This window comes from Chiloscyllium punctatum, chromosome 21, assembly GCF_047496795.1.
Source record: "Chiloscyllium punctatum isolate Juve2018m chromosome 21, sChiPun1.3, whole genome shotgun sequence".
NCBI lineage: Eukaryota > Metazoa > Chordata > Chondrichthyes > Orectolobiformes > Hemiscylliidae > Chiloscyllium > Chiloscyllium punctatum.
The window spans coordinates 6,105,688-6,123,638 of NC_092759.1; the positions used below are offsets into that span (position 1 = coordinate 6,105,688).

Sequence of the window (17,951 nt, forward strand, 5' to 3'; positions counted from 1 at the left end):
TGATCCCACAAACCGCTGATTGAATGGTGTTTTGGGGAGGGGGAGTCTCAGTGTTCAGGGGGACGCTGATCAGCCGCTGTGCTAGCCCTTTCTGAGAGCCCGGGTCGTTCCTCCCCCCCCCCCCCACCCACCTCACCTGCAGGGTGGGGGGGCCTGGGGGACGGAGGGAAGCAGGGTGCTGTTCTTACCTCCCGACCGTACATGCCCATCCAGGGCTCCTCGCAGTAGGAGAACAGTTCCCACAGCACCACCCCGAACATCCAGACGTCCGACGCGTGGGAGAATGTTCCGGATTTGAGGCTCTCCGGAGCACACCTGTACAGAGGAACAACAGTGGCGGTGTCCGTTCACCCACTCCCAGGGAGGGAGGACTCTCCTTCCCAACCTTATCCCTGATCTAGGGCCTGGTGACCCCCTTGGGTTAGACCAGCAGCAGCTCCCCCTCACTCACTCACTCCCTCTGTCTCCTGTCTCTCTTTCTCTCTGTCTCTCTCCCTCTCTCTTTATCTCTCTTGCTATTCCCCTCTGTCTCTGTCTCACTCTCTCTCTATCTCTCTCTGTTTGTCCCCCTCTGTCTCTGTCTCCCTCTCCGTCCGTCTCTCTGTCCCTCTTTCTTTCTTTCTGTTCCCCCTGTCTCTGACTCACTCTCTCTCTCTCTCTCTCTCTGTCTCTGTGTGTATCACTCTCTGTCTCTTTCTGTCACCCTCTGTCTATGTCTCCCTCTGTCTATCTCTGTCTCTGTGTCTCTCTGTCTCCCTTTGTCTCCGTCTCTCTCTCTCTGTTGCTCTCTCTCTCTGTCTCTCTGTCTCTGTCTCTCTCTGTCTATCTCTCTATCTCCCTCTGTCTCTCTCTGTCTGTCTGTCTCTATTTTCTCTCTGTCACTGTCTGTCAGTCTGTTTCTGTCTGTCTCTGTCTGTCTCGAAATAGAGAGTAGTTTACACACACACTCACTCACACAGACACACACATACACATAGAGATACACACACTCATTCACACACAGATACACACACTCACTCACACAGACACACACATACACATAGAGATACACACACTCACTCACACACAGATACACACACACATAGACACAGAGTCATACACACACATACACACTCTCACACACACAGACACACACACACACAGACACAGAGTCATACACACACATACACACTCTCACACACACAGACACACACACACACATTCTCACACACACACACACACAGACACACACATACACATAGAGATACACACACTCACTCACACACAGATACACACACACATAGACACAGAGTCACACACACACATACACACTCTCACACACACAGACACACACACACACACACAGACACACACACACACACATTCTCACACACACACATAGAGATACACACACTCACTCACACACAGATACACAGACACACATAGAGATACACACACTCACTCACACACACACGCACACTCTCGCACACACTCACACACACTCTCACACACACACAGACACAGACACAGGTTGGGTGTGTTCGGCTCTCACCAGGCGAAGGGGATTTTGCGACGAGCCTGCATCACGTAGTGGTTGGAGCTAGAGAGGGAGCGTGTCAGACCGAAGTCAGCAATCTTCACCACGTCCTCGGATGCCAGCAGAACATTCCGGGCTGCCAGATCCCGGTGGATGAAATGCTTGGATTCCAGGTAATCCATTCCCTCACACACCTGGACAGCGTACAGCCACAGCCGGTGGATGGGGAACGCACTGTGTCTCGCCCTCAGGTAATCATAGAGAGAGCCAAATGGGGCCAACTCTGTCACCTAGAGACAGAGAGACAGACCGGGGGGAGGGGGGTGATCACCAGGGACTGTTTCCAGGGAGCCCGCACATTACCCACCACACAGACACTGACTGACCACCGTTGTCATAGTAACCAGGGCAGGGCCCGAGGGAAATCTGACTTTCCGAGCACCTTTGACAAGCAGTGCATGTCTCAAATGTCAACCAGAGACTTTTAAAGATGAAGTCACTGTGGTCACATAGAAACTGCAGCAGCCATTTTGCACATAGCAAGATCCCATCACCCAGTACTCAGGCTCCAAACCACAGCACAGGCCCCAACCCAGTATTCAGGATCCAAGCCAGAGCCCAGGACCTAAACTGGCCCCCAACTCCATCCCCAAGCTAAAGCCCAAGCTCCAACCGGGTACCTAGGCCCCAAGCCAGTGCTCAGGCCCCAAACTAGGCCCAAAACCAGTACCCTTACCCAAACCCAAACCCTAAACCCGGCCTCACCATCAGATCCCGGTGCCCCAAACCAGTGCCCAGGCCGCAAGCTAGAGTCCAGGCTCCAAACTGGGCCCAAAACTAATACCCACACCCAAACCCAGAACCAAACACTAAACTAGGCCCCACCACCAGAGTCAAGATGAGAGTGGTGCTGGAAAAGCACAGCAGGTCAGGCAGCATCCGAGGAACAGGAAAATCGACGTTTCGGACAAAAGCCCTTCATCAGGAATAGAGCTCCCCACCACCAGACCCCAGCACCTAAAACCAGTACCCAGGCCTCAACCCGGTACCCAGGCTCCAAGCCAGAGCCCAGGCCCTAAACTAGGCCCAAAACCAGTACCTTGACCCAAACCCAAAACCCAGACTCTAAATTAGGCACCACCACCAGACCCAAAAACAGTATCCAGAATCCAGGCTTCAACATAGAGGCCAGGCCCCAATACAGTACCAAAATCCTAAGTTAAGCTCCAAGTTAGAATACAGGTCACAGCTTAGAAAATAGGCCTCAAGAGCCAATCTAGAGCTTGGGCCACAAACAAGGCCTCAAGCCTTGGCTTCCAGACCCTCTGCTGGACCAAATGCTGTACTTTTAACATGGGGGAGGAGAGAAGGGACAAGGAGGGTCAAGAGACTGAGGGTTTAGTGGGAGGAAACGCCGCAGCGCGGTTGCGGAAGCAGGGCCGGGCACTCACCATCTTCATGGGGTGGGTAAGGGTGACGCCGTAGAGATGGATGAGGTGGGGGTGGTCGAAGGCGTACATCGCATTCACCTCCTGCAGGAAGTCGGCCATGGCGTCCGTCTCGCTCGAGATATCCGATCTCAGACACTTCACCGCCACGTTTATCTGGAACAGACGGCGAATGTGACTGTGGCTCCCATGGCATTGCACTGCCCCAGCGCCCTCCCCACCACCCCCAGAGCCATTACCACACCCTCCCCGTCACAGCGGAAGTAGAATGGTGAAGGCAGAAGGCCTTCAGAGCGATGGAGTACCATTGTACATGGATCTGGTGGTGGGGCCTAGTTTAGAGTCTGGTTTAGGGTCTGGGTAGTGGTTTTGGGCCTAGTTTGGGGCCTGGTCTCCGGCTTGAGGCCTGGGGACGGGGTTGAGGCCTGGTTACTGGTTTTGGGCACAGGGATCCAGTGATGGGGCCTAGTTCCGAGTCTGGGTTCTGGTTTAGGGTCTGGGTACTGGTTGTGGATCTAGTTTGAGTCTGGACTCTGGCCTGTAGCTGCCATTATACAGTGGCCTTGGAGAGACCCTTCCTGGAGTCCCGTGTGCTGTTACAGTCTCCTTATCTGAGGAAGGGTGTCCTGGTGATGGAGGGAGTGCAGTGAAGGTTTCCCAAACTGATCCCTGGGAATGGCAGGACTGACAGATGAAGAGAGATTGGATCGGTTTGGGTTACATTTCCTGGAGATTGAGAAGAACTGGCCGGGGTGGGAGGAATCTCAGAGAAATCTATAAAATTCGAACAAGATTAGATGGGAGGAACTCAGGAAGGGTATCGCTGGTGACCAGCGGGTCCAGGGAGTCACAGTCTAAGGAAACGGGATAGGCTTGAGCTGAGGAGAAATGTCTTCCCCCAGAGAGTGGGGAGGTCTGTGGGTGGAGGCCGAAACTTGGAACATTTTGAAGAAGGAGTTAGCTGGGGCTAAAAGGGTCAAAGGGTATGGAGGGAGTGGCCAGGGAACAGGGGGACTGAGTTGGATGATCGGCCGTGATCCTATTGTATAGCAAGGCAGACTCGAGGGGCTGAATGGCCTCCTCCCGCTCCTTTCTCTCAGGGTGTCGATCGAGGGGGTGGGGGTGGAGAGCAGACGCACCCTCCCCCTCCTTCCCAGGAGTGGCCGTGGAATCTTTGACAGACGCTGGCCTGAGGCCTCCGCTCCCCAGATTACTCACAACGTGGCCATTCGGTAATCTCCATTCTCCTCGCCTCACCACCCCGAAGGATCCGTTCCCCAGCCGCTCGCACAACAACAGGTCCCTGTCATTAATCAGACTCTTCGGAGCGGCCTCAGGCTCCATGGCCGATGAGGGAGGGCCACTCGTGTAAGGGGTCTGGTCATAATAGTCGCCACTCCGTGCACTGAACATCTGTGAAGACAAAATGGCAGCATGGCAACGCTATCACTGACAAAATGGCAGCATGGCAACGCCACCATGGACAAAAGGGCAGCATGGTAATGCAATCACTGACAAAATGGCAGCATGGCAACGCTATCACTGACAAAATGGCAGCATAGCAACACCACCACGGACAAAATGGCAGCATGGCAACGCTATCACTGACAAAATGGCAGCATGGTAACGCTATCTCTGTAAAAAGGGGGCATCCCAGAAGGGAATACTGGGAAAAATGACAAACAACAGCTTATTGATCTGCCTCACAACAGAGCTCAGAAACGTCCCATCCCCAACAAACACAAGGGACACACCTGATCGGGGAGGACAGCGAGCTTCTGCCTGTGGGATCTTGCTGTGTGCCCCATGGCCTTTCAGACCTGCGTTCCTGTAGCCTGTCCCGGAATTCTTCCCAGCCTTTTAGGAACCCCCTGGAACGTGGGCGGGTCAGAAGCATAGTAGCCAATATGCGTACAGCAAGATATCACAGACAGGAACACACTGTGGTGACCGCAAGACCCACCGTGGGGTGGAGCCAGTCAGGGATAAATTGCGAGGGTGGGGGAAGCTTCCCCGTAGTGGACTTTCTCCGTCTATCCGGAACATTCCGGTAGTGATTATTCCGAAGTCAGCCTGGAGGATCTCCGAGCTGTTAGCTGGTCCAATCAGGGAGCCCTGGCTGATGGACAGAAACAGGAGATTCAGGGGCTTCTGTTCACACTGAGGGGCCAGTTTCAAAGGAGCTGGGTCAGTGTCAAGGCCTCTCCATGTGTAAATAAAGGGGGGCTGGCCTCTGTGGAGTTATTCCACCACCACCAATCCCAGGCCCAAACCCAGATCCCAGAGTCCACAGCCAGAGCCCAGGCTCAACACCAGAACCCAGGCCCAAACCCAGAGCCCAGGCCCAAACCCAGATCCCAGGCCCAACATCCAGAGCCCAGGCTCAACACCAGAACCCAGGCCCAAACCCAGAACCCAGACCCAAACACAGATCCCAGACCCAACACCAGGTCCCAGGCCCTAACCCAGAGCCCAGGCCCTAACCCAGATCCCAGGTCCAATACCAGAGCCCAGTCACAAACCCAGAGCCCAGGCCCAAACCTGGATCCTTGGCCCTAACCCAGAGCCCAGGCCCCAAACCTGGATCCTTGGCCCTAACCCAGAGCCCAGGCCCCAAACCTGGATCCTTGGCCCTAACCCAGAGCCCAGGCCCAAACCTGGATCCTTGGCCCTAACCCAAAGCCCAGGCCCAACACCAGTTCCCAGGCCCTAAACGCAGTCTAGTAGCTGCACTCCCCAAACGCCTTTTCCGAGACAAATGCTACAGCAATGCAGGCTGGCAAACTGGGAGGAGGCCGCTCAGCCTGCAGCCTGCCACCTGCGGCCTATCTCAATGCCACGTTGTCATAAGAGGGACTGACACAGGAGGCCATTCAGCCCCTCGAAGCTGCCCACCCATTTTTTCTACCTGTTCTGCGGCCCTCTCCGTACAAACATGGACTCTCTTTTCAACCAAGAACCTAACTCAGCCTCGACTTTATTTAATAACCTCCGCCCACCCCCCCCCCGAGGGTAAAGATCCCTCCTCATGTCTGCCCTCAATGGGAGGCCCACCCTCCATCTTGATGCTCCCACCTCGAGAGGCAAAGATTGGCATTGGCCCAGAAGGCCGTGGGGCTGCTCGCCCATTACACAGAGGGAGGGTGGGTCAGCGAGGGGAGGGGTTTCAGGGGGAGACTCCTTCCCACTCACCCCAGCGTTACCTTGGACATCCAGGATTTCGGGCGGCCCACCATACGCCTCCTTTTAACAGCCTCGAAGAGACGGCGATGTCCTGGGACCGGGGAGAGGGAGGGGGAGAGAGAGACAGAGAGAGAGAGAGAGAGTGAGAGAGGGAGAGAGAGAGAGAGAGGGAGACAGAGAGAGACAGAGGAAGAGAGAGAGAGACAGAGAGAGAGAGACAGAGACAGAGAGAGACACAGAGAGAGAGACAGAGGGGAGACAGAGAGAGACAGAGAGAGAGGGAGAGACAGAGAGACAGACAGAGACAGGAAGAGAGAGAGAGAGAGACAGAGGGGGAGATAGAGAGAGAGGGAGGGAGAGAGAGACAGATAGAGAGAGGGAGAGAGAGACAGAGAGAGAGGGAGAGATAAACAGAGAGAGAGGGAGAGAGAGACAGAGGGAGAGAAAGACAGAGAGAGAGAGGGACAGAGAGAGAGAAACAGAGAGGGAGAGACAGAGAGTGAAAGAGAGACACAGAGAGAGAGAGAGACAGAGAGGGAGAGAGAGACAGCGGGGGAGACACAGAGTGAGAGAGAGAGAGAGAGAGACAGACAGACAGAGAGAGAGAGAGAGAGAGACACAGAGAGAGAGACAGAGAGAGAGAGAGAGAGACAATCAGTGGGAATGGTCACACAGTGATTCTGACCAACCGTATTCTTGCCCGGGATGTAGGTGTCTCTGGGTAAGACTGATATTTGATGCCCGTCCCTAACTGCCCCTTGGACTTGGTGGGCGTGGCCCCTTCAGAGGGAGTCAGCCTATGGCTGGGAGGGGGTCTGGAGTCACGTGTCGGCCCAGAGTGGGTAAGGACGGCAGATCTACCCCTCCCGAATGGAGCAGGAGGGAACCCGAGGGGTGATTCACCGATAAGCGATGGTATGGCGAGGGTGGTCACCACCACTCTGACTGTGGGTGGGAGTTTACAAATCAAATTTAAATTCCACAAGTGGACGAGCCGAGATTTGAACCCGTGTCCCCAGTGACTTAGTCTGGGCTTCTGAAGGGATGCCATTGCATGGAGCCTAGCCAAGTGCCCTCCCCTGGGTAGTGTTGTAGAACCTTGGTGTACGAGAATATATAAGTCTTCAAAGTTGGCATCACATGGAGACACAGAGGTTAAGAAGGGCTTTAGCACCCTTGTCTCTATTGCTCAGACCTTGGAGTACAGGGGTTGGGACACCTTGTTGAGGTCATACAGGACATTGGCAAGGAATCCTCTGGAATACTATGTCCTGTTCTGGTCTTCCCCCTGACAGGGAGGATATTATCCAACTGGAGGGGGCTCAGAACAGATTGACCAGGATGTTCCCGGGAATAGGAGCTTTGAGCTATTGGGAGAGGCTGGGATTTTCGTTCACTGGAGCGGAGGAATTTGAAAGACGATCTGGTAAAAGTTTACAAAATAATGAGTGGTACAGACAGCATCAATGATCGGTGTCTTTTTCCATAGGATGGGGGATTTCAAGACATGTTTTGTAGGGTGAAAGGAAAGAGGTTTGAAAACGACAGGGTTACAGGGATGGGGCAGCGGGGGGGGGGAGGGGGTGGTTGGGTCTGGGTGGGATGCTCTTCGGAGGGTCAGTGTGGACTCATTGGGCCGAACGGCCTGTTTCCACACTGTAGGGATTCGATGATCCTGCGAAGACATGAGGGACAAATGTTTTACACAGAGGGTGGGTAGTGTGTATGGAGTGAACCTGCTGAGGAAGTGGTATAGTGGACAGCGAAGAGGGTTACCTCAGACTACAACAGGATCTGGACCAGATGGGCCAATGGGCTGAGAAGTGGCAGATGGAGTTTAATTCAGATAAATGTGAGGTGCTGCATTTTGGGAAAGCAAATCTTAGCAGGACTTATACACTTAATGGTAAGGTCCTAGGGAGTGTTGCTGAACAAAGAGACCTTGGAGTGCAGGTTCATAGCTCCTTGAAAGTGGAATCGCAGGTAGATAGGATAGTGAAGAAGGTGTTTGGTATGCTTTCCTTTATTGGTCAGAGTATTGAGTACAGGAGTTGGGAGGTCATGTTGCGGCTGTACAGGACATTGGTTAGGCCACTGTTGGAATATTGCGTGGAATTCTGGTCTCCTTCCTATTGGAAAGATGTTGTGAAACTTAAAAAGGTTCAGGAAAGATTTACAAGAATGTTGCCAGGATTTGAGGATTGGAGCTACAGGGAGAGGCTGAACAGGCTGGGGCTGTTTTCCCTGGAGCGTCAGAGGCTGAGGGGTGACCTTATAGAGGTTTATAAAATTATGAGGGGCATGGATAGGGTAAATAGGCAAAGTCTTTTCCCTGGGGTCAGGGAGTTCAGAACTAGAGGGCATAGGTTTAGGGTGAGAGGGGAAAGATATAAAAGAGACCTAAGGGGCAACGTTTTCACACAGAGGGTGGTACGTGTATGGAATGAATTGCCAGAGGAAGTGGTGGAGGCTGGTACAATTACAGCATTTAAGAGGCATTTGGATGGGTATATGAATAGGAAGGGTTTGGGGGGATATGGGCCGGCTGCTGGCAGGTGGGACTAGATTGGGTTGGGATATCTGGTTGGCATGGAGGCATTGGGCTGAAGGGTCTGTTTCCATGTGTACATCTCTATGACTCAATGGTGGATGAGGGTACAGTTATCATGTTTAAAAGACATTTGGATAAGGACATGAACGGGAAAGGTCTGGAGGGAGATGGGCCAGGATCAGGCAGGTGGGCACTGGTTTATCTGGGATTAGGGTCGGCACAGACCGGTGGGCAGATTAGGGTGGATTGTCTGTGATAGATTACCCATAGTGCCCAGGGATGTGGAGGTTTGGGTGGATTGGCCATGCTAAATTACCCATAGTGTCTGGGGATATGCAGGTTAGGGTGGATTGGCTGTGCTGAATTACCCATAGTGCCAAGTGATGTACAGATTAGGGTGGATTGGCCGTGCTAAATTACCCATAGTGCCCAGGGATGTGGAGGTTTGGGTGGATTGGCCGTGCTAAATTACCCATAGTGTCTGGGGATATGCAGGTTAGGGTGGATTGGCTGTGCTGAATTACCCATAGTGCCAAGTGATGTACAGATTAGGGTGGATTGGCCATGCTAAATTACCCATAGTGCCCAGGGATGTGTAGATTAGGGTGGATTGGCCGTGCTAAATTACCAATAGTGCCCAGGAATGTGTAGGTTTGGGTGGATTGGCCATGCTAAATTACCCATAGTGCTCAGGGATATGCAGGTTAGGGTGGATTGGCCGTGCTAAATTACCCATAGTGCCCAGGGATGTGTAGATTAGGGTGGATTGGCCGTGCTAAATTACCCATAGTGCTCAGGGATGTGCAGGTTAGGTGCATTAGTCAGAGGGAAATGTAGAGTAACAGGGTCTGGGTGGGATGCTCTTCGGAGGGTCGGTGTGGACCTGTTGGGCTGAAGGGCCTGTTTCCACACCGTAGGGAATTCTCTGGATTGGGTGTATTTTCAGAGTCGCAGGACAACCTGTCACCATTTTAAAACAGAAGGGAAGAAAGTGCTGGGGTAGGGACGCAGGGAGGAGCAGAAAGGCAGTGAATTATCCTCCTGCTATCACTGCGGAGACAGAAAGAGGCGACAGACAGAATTCCAGTCTCAACAGCAAAGCTGGGAATCTGCAACAGGGAGTAGATAGACAGCCGGAGTGAATAAGAATAGCAATCCGGTTATGGGGGGGAGCTGGGATGAATGCTGGATCTTACTGAGGTCCAAGACAAAGGAACTGCAGATGCTGGAATCCAAAACAGACAGGCAGGAGGCCCGAGACCAGGCAGCATCAGGAGGTGGAGGAGAGAGCAGGGATGGGAGGGGTGTGGCTAGACCTTTAAGATGTACTTTGGTCATGACGTTAATGTTTCTTCCAAACCATAGGTAACCCCAGGGCTCAGGGGACAACAGATCAGAGGGGGACTGCACCGATCCATCCAGGGACAAAGGGAGGAGAGATCCCGTTGGAGGCGGGAGCCGGTTAAGATCCTGTTGTGAGAGCCTGTCTGCTGAGAGAGGGGAGACCGACTCTCGAGAAAGCCAGAGGCCTGGGAGGGTTGGGGAAATGGAAGAGGAGCAGCTATATTCCCTCTGGGATGGAACGGGAAGCGTTCCTTACCTGGACGGCCCATTCCAATCCGCTCCAGGTCGGTGGTCTTCACGAAGTCGAAATGCGAGAGGCGGGTGACATTGAGGTCATTGCGGATCTGCAGGTAGAACTGTTCAAGCTGGACCTCCTTCAGGAGCTGCAAGAGCCATTCTGTGCCCTCGTCCGGGGAGCTCATTCCTGTGGGGGAGGGGGTGGATCTGTATGTCCGAGCTGTGGGAACAGCTGGTGGGATATTACTCCACCCACCCCAACACCATCACTGCAAGTGGGATACAGATCAAGATAATCACAAACATAACGGGAGCAGCTTGTTCGGCCCACTAAAACGTGGTCTATAGTCTAACGGGACCGTGGCTAATCCGAAATTCTTCACGCGTCTCACCTCATTCCCCTTGAAACCTCCGAAATGATCAAGACTCTGCCTCAGGCTTCATTACACAACGAGACACTATCTCAGTCTCCAATACACACCCGGACACTGTCTCAGTCTCCAGTACACACCGGGACACTGTCTCAGTCTCAAATACACACCGGAACACTGTCTCAGTCTCCAATACACACCGGGACACTGTCTCAGTCTCCAATACACACCCGGACACTGTCTCAGTCTCCAATACACACCGGGACATTGTCTCAGTCCCCAATACACACCGGGACACTGTCTCAGTCTCAAATACACGCTGGGAGACTGTCTCAGTCTTCAATACACGCCGGGAGACTGTCTCAGTCTCCAGTACACGCCGGGACACTGTCTCAGTCTCCAATACACACCGGGACACTGTCTCAGTCTCCAGTACACACCGAGACACTGTCTCAGTCTCCAGTACACACCGGGACACTGTCTAAGTCTCCAATACACACCGGGACACTGTCTCAGTCTCCAATACACACCGGGACACTGTCTCAGTCTCCAAAACACACCGGGACACTGTCTCAGTCTCCAAAACACACCGGGACACTGTCTCAGTCTCCAAAACACACCGGGACACTCTCTCAGTCTCCAATACACACCGGGACACTGTCTCAGTCTCCAATACACACCGGGACACTGTCTCAGTCTCCAATACACACCGGGACACTGTCTCAGTCTCCAATACACACCGGGACACTGTCTCAGTCTCCAATACACACCGGGACACTGTCTCAGTCTCCAATACACACCGGGACACTGTCTCAGTCTCCAATACACACCGGGACACTGTCTCAGTCTCCAATACACACCGGGACACTGTCTCAGTCTCCAATACACACCGGGACACTGTCTCAGTCTCCAGTACATACCGGGACACTGTCTCAGTATCCAATACACACCGGGACACTGCCTCAGTCTCCAGTACACACCGGGACACTGTATCAGTCTCCAATACACACCGGGACACTGTCTCAGTCTCTAATACACACCGGGACACTGTCTCAGTCTCCAATACACACCGGCACACTGTCTCAGTCTCCAATACACACCGGGACACTGTCTCCATCTACAATACACACCGGGACACTGTCTCAGTCTCCAGTACACACCGGGACACTGTCTCAGTCTCCAATACACACTGGGACACTGTCTCAGTCTCTAGTACACACCAGGAGAGTGTCTCAGTCTCTAATACACACCGGGACACTGTCTCAGTCTCCAGTACACACCGGGACACTGTCTCAGTCTCCAGTACACACCGGGACTCTGTCTCAGTCTCCAGTACACACAAGGACACTGTCTCAGTCTTAAATACCCACCGGGACACTGTCTCAGTCTCCAATACACACCGGGACACTGTCTCAGTTTCCAATACACACCAGGACACTGTCTCAGTCTCCAGAACACACCGGGACACTGTCTCAGTCTCCAATACACACCGGAACACAATCTCAGTCCCCAATACACACCGGGACACTGTCTCAGTCTGCAATACACACCGGAACACTGTCCCAGTCTCCAGTACACACCGGGACACTGTCTCAGTCCCCAATACACACCGGGACACTGTCTCAGTCTCCAATACACACCGGGACACTGTCTCAGTCTCCAATACACACCGGGACACTATCTCAGTCTCCAATACACACCGGGACACTGTCTCAGTCTCCAATACACACCGGGACACTGTCTCAGTCTCCAGTACACACCGGGACACTGTCTCAGTCTCCAGTACACACCGGAACACAATCTCAGTCCCCAATACACACCGGGACACTGTCTCAGTCCCCAATACACACCGGGACATTGTCTCAGTCTCCAGTACACACCGGGACACTGTCTCAGTCTCCAGTACACACCGGGACACTGTCTCAGTCTCCAGTACACACCGTGACACTGTCTCAGTCTCCAGTACACACCGTTACACTGTCTCAGTCTCCAGTACACACCGGGACACTGTCTCAGTCTCCAGTACACACCGGGACACTGTCTCAGTCTCCAATACACACCGGGACACTGTCTCAGTCTCCAGTACACACCGGGACACTGTCTCAGTCTCCAATTCACTCCAGGACACTGTCTCAGTCTCCAATACACACCGGGACACTGTCCCAATCTCCAATACACACCGGGACACTGTGCGAGTCTCCAATACACACCGGGACACTGTCTCAGTCTCCAATACACACGAGGACACTGTCCGAGTCTCCAATACACACCGGGACACTGTCTCAGTCTCCAATACACACCGGGACACTGTCTCAGTCTCCAATACACACCGGGATACTGTCTCAGTCTCCAGTACACACCGGGGCACTGTCTCAGTCTCCAGTACACACCGGGACACTGTCTCAGTCTCCAGTAAACACCGGGACACTGTCGCAGACTCCAGTACACACCGGGACACTGTCGCAGACTCCAGTACACACCGGGACACTGTCTCAGTCTCCAATACACACCGGGACACTGTCTCAGTCTCCAATACACACCGGGATACTGTCTCAGTCTCCAATACACACCGGGACACTGTCTCAGTCTCCAGTACACACCGGAACACTGTCTCAGTCTCCAGTACACACCGGGACACTGTCTCAGTCTCCAGTACACACCGGGACACTGTCTCAGTCTCCAGTACACACCGGGACACTGTCTCAGTCTCCAGTACATACTGGGACACTGTCTCAGTCTCCAGTACATACTGGGACACTGTCTCTGTCTCCAGTACACACCGGGACACTGTCTCTGTCTCCAATATACACCGGGACACTGTCTCTGTCTCCAATACACACCGGGACACTGTCTCAGTCTCCAGTACACACCGGGACACTGTCTCAGTCTCCAGTACACACCGGGACACTGTCTCAGTCTCCAATACACACCGGGACAGTGTCTCAGTCTACAATACACACCGGGTCAATTTCTCAGTCTCCAGTACACACCGGGACACTGTCTCAGTCTCCAGTACATACCGGGACACTGTCTCAGTCTCCAGTACACACCGGGACACTGTCTCAGTCTCCAATACACACCGGGACACTGTCTCAGTTTCCGGTACACACCGGGACACTATCTCAGTCTCCGGTACACACCGAGACACTGTCTCAGTCTCCAATACACACCGGGACACTGTCTCAGTCTCCAGTACACACCGGGACACTGTCTCAGTCTCCAGTACACACCGGGACACTGTCTCAGTCTCCAGTACACACCGGGACACTGTCTCAGTCTCCAGTACATACCGGAACACAATCTCAGTCCCCAATACACACCGGGACACTGTCTCAGTCTGCAATACACACCGGGACACTGTCCCAGTCTACAGTCCACACCGGGACACTGTCTCAGTCCCCAATACACACCGGGACACTGTCTCAGTCCCCAATACACACCGGGACACTGTCTCAGTCTCCAGTACACACCGGGACACTGTCTCAGTCTCCAGTACACACCGGGACACTGTCTCAGTCTCCAGTACACACCGGGACACTGTCTCAGTCTCCAGTACACACCGGGACACTGTCTCAGTCTCCAGTACACACCGGGACACTGTCTCAGTCTCCAGTACACACCGGGACACTGTCTCAGTCTCCAGTACACACCGGGACACTGTCTCAGTCTCCAGTACACACCGGGACACTGTCTCAGTCTCCAGTACACACCGGGACACTGTCTCAGTCTCCAGTACACACCGGGACACTGTCTCAGTCTCCAGTACACACCGGGACACTGTCTCAGTCTCCAATTCACTCCAGGACACTGTCTCAGTCTCCAATACACACCGGGACACTGTCCCAATCTCCAATACACACCGGGACACTGTGCGAGTCTCCAATACACACCGGGACACTGTCTCAGTCTCCAATACACACGAGGACACTGTCCGAGTCTCCAATACACACCGGGACACTGTCTCAGTCTCCAATACACACCGGGACACTGTCTCAGTCTCCAATACACACCGGGACACTGTCTCAGTCTCCAGTACACACCGGGACACTGTCTCAGTCTCCAGTACACACCGGGACACTGTCGCAGACTCCAGTACACACCGGGACACTGTCTCAGTCTCCAATACACACCGGGACACTGTCTCAGTCTCCAATACACACCGGGATACTGTCTCAGTCTCCAATACACACCGGGACACTGTCTCAGTCTCCAGTACACACCGGAACACTGTCTCAGTCTCCAGTACACACCGGGACACTGTCTCAGTCTCCAATACACACCGGGACAATTTCTCAGTTTCCGGTACACACCGGGACACTATCTCAGTCTCCGGTACACACCGAGACACTGTCTCAGTCTCCAATACACACCGGGACACTGTCCCAATCTCCAATACACACCGGGACACTGTCTCAGTCTCCAGTACACACCGAGACACTGTCTCAGTCTCCAATACACACCGGGACACTGTCTCAGTCTCGAGTACACACCGGGACACTGTCTCAGTCTCCAATACACACCGGGACACTGTCTCAGTCTCCAGTACACACCGGGACACTGTCTCAGTCTCCAGTACACACCGGGACACTGTCTCAGTCTCCAGTACACACCGGGACACTGTCTCAGTCTCCAGTACACACCGGGACACTGTCTCAGTCTCCAGTACACACCGGGACACTGTGCGAGTCTCCAATACACACCGGGACACTGTCTCAGTCTCCAATACACACGAGGACACTGTCCGAGTCTCCAATACACACCGGGACACTGTCTCAGTCTCCAATACACACCGGGACACTGTCTCAGTCTCTAATACACACTGGGACACTGTCCGAGTCTCCAATACACACCGGGACACTGTCTCAGTCTCCAGTACACACCGGGACACTGTCTCAGTCTCCAATACACACCGGGACACTGTCTCAGTCTCCAGTACACACCGGGACACTGTCGCAGTCTCCAGTACACACCAGGACACTGTCGCAGTCTCCAATACACACCGGGACACTGTCTCAGTGTCCATTACACACCGGGACACTGTCTCAGTCTCCAATACACACCAGGACATTGTCTCAGTCTCCAGTACACACTGAGACACTGTCTCAGTCTCCAGTACACACCGGGACACTGTCTCAGTCCCCATTACACACCGGGACACTGTCTCAGTCTCCAGTACACACAGGGACACTGTCTCAGTCTCCAATACACACCGGGACACTGTCTCAGTCTCCAATTCACACCGGGACACTGTCTCAGTCTCCAGTACACACCGGGACACTGTCTCAGTCTCCAGTACACACCGGGACACTGTCTCAGTCTCCAATTCACTCTGGGACACTGTCTCAGACTCCAATACACACCGGGACACTGTCCCAGTCTCCAGTACACACCGGGACACTGTCTCAGCCTTCATTTCACACCGGGACACTGTCTCAGTCTCTAATACACACCGGAACACTGTCTCAGTCTCCAATACACACCGGGACACTGTCTCAGACTCCAGTACACACTGGGACACTGTCTCAGTCTCCAGTACACACCGGGACACTGTCTCAGTCTCCAATACACACTGGGACACTGTCTCAGTCTCCAATACACACCGGGACACTGTCTCAGTCTCCAGTACACACCGGGACACTGTCTCAGTCTCCAGTACACACCGGGACACTGTCTCAGTCTCCAGTACACACCGGGACACTGTCTCAGTCTCCAGTACACACCGGGACACTGTCTCAGTCTCCAATTCACACCGGGACACTGTCTCAGTCTCCAGTACACACCGGGACACTGTCTCAGTCTCCAGTACACACCGGGACACTGTCTCAGTCTCCAATTCACTCCGGGACACTGTCTCAGTCTCCAATACACACCGGGACACTGTCCCAATCTCCAATATACACCGGGACACTGTCTCAGTCTCCAATACACACCGGGATACTGTCCCAGTCTCCAATACACACCAAGACACTGTCACAGTCTCCAATACACACCGGGACACTGTCTCCGTCTCCAATACACACCGGGACACTGTCCAAGTCTCCAATACACACCAAGACACTGTCACAGTCTCCAATACACACCGGGACACTGTCACAGTCTCCAATACACACCGGGACACTGTCCCAGTCTCCAATACACACCAGGACACTGTCTCAGACTCCAATACACACCGGGACACTGTCTCAGTCTCCAGTCCACACCGGGACACTGTCTCAGTCTCCAGTACACACCGGGACACTGTCTCAGTCTCTAGTACACACCAGGACACTGTCTCAGTCTCCAATACACACCGGGACACTGTCTCAGTCTCCAATACACACCGGGACACTGTCTCAGTCTCCAATACACACCGGGACACTGTCTCAGTCTCCAATACACACCGGGACACTGTCTCAGTCTCCAATACACACCGGGACACTGTCTCAGTCTCCAATACACACCGGGACACTGTCTCAGTCTCCAGTACACACCGGGACACTGTCTCAGTCTCCAGTACACACCGGAACACAATCTCAGTCCCCAATACACACCGGGACACTGTCTCAGTCTCCAATACACACCGGGACACTGTCCCAGTCTCCAGTACACACCGGGACACTGTCTCAGTCCCCAATACACACCGGGACACTGTCTCAGTCCCCAATACACGCTGGGACACTGTCTCAGTCTCCAATACACACCGGGATACTGTCCCAGTCTCCAATACACACCAAGACACTGTCACAGTCTCCAATACACACCGGGACACTGTCTCAGTCTCCAATACACACCGAGACACTGTCTCAGTCTCCAATACACACCGGGACACTGTCCAAGTCTCCAATACACACCGGGACACTGTCTCAGACTCCAATACACACCGGGACACTGTCTCAGACCCCAATACACACCGGGACACTGTCGCAGTCTCCAGTACACACCAGAACACTTTCTCAGTCTCCAATACACACCGGAACACTGACTCAGTGTCCATTACACACCGGGATACTGTCTCAGTCTCCAATACACACCGGGACACTGTCTCAGTCTCCAGTACACACCGAGACACTGTCTCAGTCTCCAGTACACACCGGGACACTGTCTCAGTCTCCAATACACACCGGGACACTGTCTCAGTCTCCAGTACACACCGGGACACTGTCTCAGTCTCCAGTACACACCGGGACACTGTCTCAGTCTCCAGTACATACCGGGACACTGTCTCTGTCTCCAGTACACACCGGGACACTGTCTCAGTCCCCAATACACACCGGGACACTGTCTCAGTCCCCATTACACACCGGGACACTGTCTCAGTCTCC

The 17,951-nt window shown here is 53.6% G+C and overlaps 1 protein-coding gene across 1 annotated transcript in view; it reads right to left on the reverse strand.

Moving 5' to 3' along the window:
* The window catches only part of tnk1 (tyrosine kinase, non-receptor, 1), a 121,957-nt gene that overhangs the window by 27,064 nt on the left and 76,942 nt on the right, over positions 1 to 17,951 (reverse strand). The window contains exons 2-7 of the mRNA XM_072591494.1: positions 10,299 to 10,548; positions 6,168 to 6,238; positions 4,183 to 4,377; positions 2,968 to 3,120; positions 1,532 to 1,806; positions 189 to 315 (exon numbers count right to left, since the gene is read on the reverse strand). Of these exons, the coding sequence (XP_072447595.1) occupies positions 189 to 315; positions 1,532 to 1,806; positions 2,968 to 3,120; positions 4,183 to 4,377; positions 6,168 to 6,238; positions 10,299 to 10,464 (987 nt within the window). The 5' untranslated portion in view covers positions 10,465 to 10,548. The remainder of the gene's footprint in view (positions 1 to 188; positions 316 to 1,531; positions 1,807 to 2,967; positions 3,121 to 4,182; positions 4,378 to 6,167; positions 6,239 to 10,298; positions 10,549 to 17,951) is intronic.